The sequence below is a fragment of the Cyprinodon variegatus genome, unplaced genomic scaffold (genome assembly GCF_000732505.1).
Source record: "Cyprinodon variegatus isolate N-32 unplaced genomic scaffold, C_variegatus-1.0 Scaffold225, whole genome shotgun sequence".
Taxonomy (NCBI): domain Eukaryota; kingdom Metazoa; phylum Chordata; class Actinopteri; order Cyprinodontiformes; family Cyprinodontidae; genus Cyprinodon; species Cyprinodon variegatus.
In genome coordinates this window covers 243,343-245,605 of record NW_015150678.1, presented here as the reverse complement: position 1 = coordinate 245,605, position 2,263 = coordinate 243,343, and the positions used below count along the sequence as shown (strand labels likewise).

Here is a 2,263-nt window from a genome sequence, read left to right as displayed (position 1 = left end):
ATTTCATCCTGGACACTACAGAAAATGGGCTTAAAGTGTAAAAAACCGAACTTCTCCTTTAAAGGGGAATAACTTTTTTTTTTTTTCTTTCACATTGGCCCCATGATTTTACGTTATTACATCATGTTCTAGTCACCCATATTATTTTGTTTCATTTGGAGCCTTTCTGAAGATATTCCTTTAGGTTATATATAAGTATCATCTTCCTTTGGGCAACGAGTTGAAGGCACAAACTAAACTGTTCATAATTTATGGTACGCCAGCATTCATAACATGTAGGTGAATCACTGTCCCCCAGACATCTGTGGTTATATTTTTATTTATATTTTTTAAAACAAAGCAGAGTGTGTATGACATCATCCACGCGCCAGACTGGAGTTGTGACAGGCAGCCCGGGTCACCGGCTACGCTCTACCCCTTATATTCATTCTAGCTAATCTGAATCGTTCAATTCCATTTGGAGAGCGAGCTCATCTGTGGTAGCAGCACTAGACATCTTCCAGGCATGTGAGGAAAACTAGCAGCAGTTCAGCGAACAGGATGAATGAATGGTAGCTGGCGCACGCTGATGTCATACACACTCCGCTTTGTTTTAAAAAATATATAAATATAAAATATATAACCGGGGATGTCAGAGGGACAGTGATTCAGATTATTATTATTTTTTTTATATATGGCTCTTTGAGGAGTTTGGGTTTCAAACCCCTGACTTAACCAAAGGTTTGTCCACCTGGGATTTAATCAGTTTTAAATGTGTCATTTAAAGCAGTTTTAGCTCCAACCTGTGTCAGCAACGTTCCTCATCGTGTGCTTAAAGGCCCAGATGATGGAGTCCAGGATCAGTTTAAACTGGGCAGGTGCGATGGCCAGAAAGGCTGGGAAGCACTGGGAGGTGGCAGCTTGAAGCAGGTAGAAAAAATGGGTTCGGTGCTCTGGGAACTCTTCAAAGTCCTAATAGAACAGAGGAATTGTAACAAACTGGGATCAGCATCTCTTCTATTCATACGTTGCTCAGATTATTTCACACACCGCCATACAGACCTTGTTGATCATGTTTAAAGTGCACTCGAAGACGGCATCGAAGATCTTTGGGATCTCGCCTGTAATGTGGACTCCCAGTTTGTTGACGATGGTTGCCATGGTGCTGAGGACCTCTGGCTCTCTTGCAGCAGGGACATTCCTCTGGTAATCAATGAGCACTGCCTCCAGCAGGGGGGGCACAAAGTTCTCTGCCACCTGAAACCACAGATTGTTTTTCTTCAGAACACATTTCTCTATCATCAGTCTATGAAACTGATATTTAAGGGGAAAAAAAGGCCAACTTTATTGTCCCATATTCCATTATGAGCAATTAATTGGGTTATTTTGGCAGCAATTTGGATTAATCTAAACTACTTTGCTTTACAGAAAACACTAATATTTACTGTAATCGGCTAACACAGATTACAATAAACCCTTAATATTTACCCATAATTCATCTTTCTGTTCTTTTTTTTAATAGTTATTTTAATAAATGCACATCAGCCCTAGTTTGAAAGAATCTCAGGCACTGTTTCTCAATATGTGTACTCGTGTGCTCGTGAAACATCATCATCCTCAGCCCTAGTACTGTTCCAATTCACAAGAACAGCAGACCCAGAACGGACAAAGTCCCCGGATGTTGTTCTCGCCACACTCTATTTACCCATCATGCATCGTGCAGACTTATTAATAACAGGAGGTGAAATGCAGCTCAAGACAGAAGTAGATTTCTTACTAGCAACTGAATCTATCCATTATTCATCTACGTTGCAAAGAAACAGCTGATTCATCATGAAGAAAACCAAAAAGGCTTACAAAATGAAAATAAATAAACTGCTTTGTTTTCTTAAAAATCACCAAATGTTATGGACAACATTCAAGACAAAAGACAGCGACAAAAAATAAAGAACTAGATAAAGTAGATGGGACAAAGGAAAAATTTCTACTATTTGTTTCAATCGTTGCACGCAGCTACAGCTAAAACTGTACGATGAAACCGCAGTGTTTAAAAGTTCACAGCTCACGGTGGATGTTCTCACACTGTGCGGCCCAATACTCTGATGATCTACCTGCTCACACTGTACCTCTAAAAATCATGTCAGACTCAGCTCCGCAGTGAGATGGCTACTCAGACTCGTCTATCCAGAAGCCAAACGAGTAGAAGAGGAACATGAAGCTCACTAGAGTGAAACGCTCTGCCTTGGAAATTTGTGCAATTTTGTGCTGAAAACCCTTAAAGGGA

At 40.3% G+C, this 2,263-nt stretch overlaps 1 protein-coding gene across 3 annotated transcripts in view; it reads right to left on the bottom strand.

Annotated features, from left to right (window-relative positions):
- Positions 1-2,263, bottom strand: part of xpo1 (exportin 1) — a 24,257-nt gene that overhangs the window by 8,327 nt on the left and 13,667 nt on the right. For all 3 annotated transcript variants that reach the window (XR_001481390.1, XM_015380955.1, XM_015380956.1), the window contains 2 exons: positions 1,042-1,236; positions 783-951 (listed from right to left, as the gene is read on the bottom strand). Coding sequence is in view for 2 of the 3 variants with exons in the window: in XM_015380955.1 (XP_015236441.1) it covers positions 783-951; positions 1,042-1,236 (364 nt within the window). In the remaining variant the exon portion in view is untranslated. The remainder of the gene's footprint in view (positions 1-782; positions 952-1,041; positions 1,237-2,263) is intronic.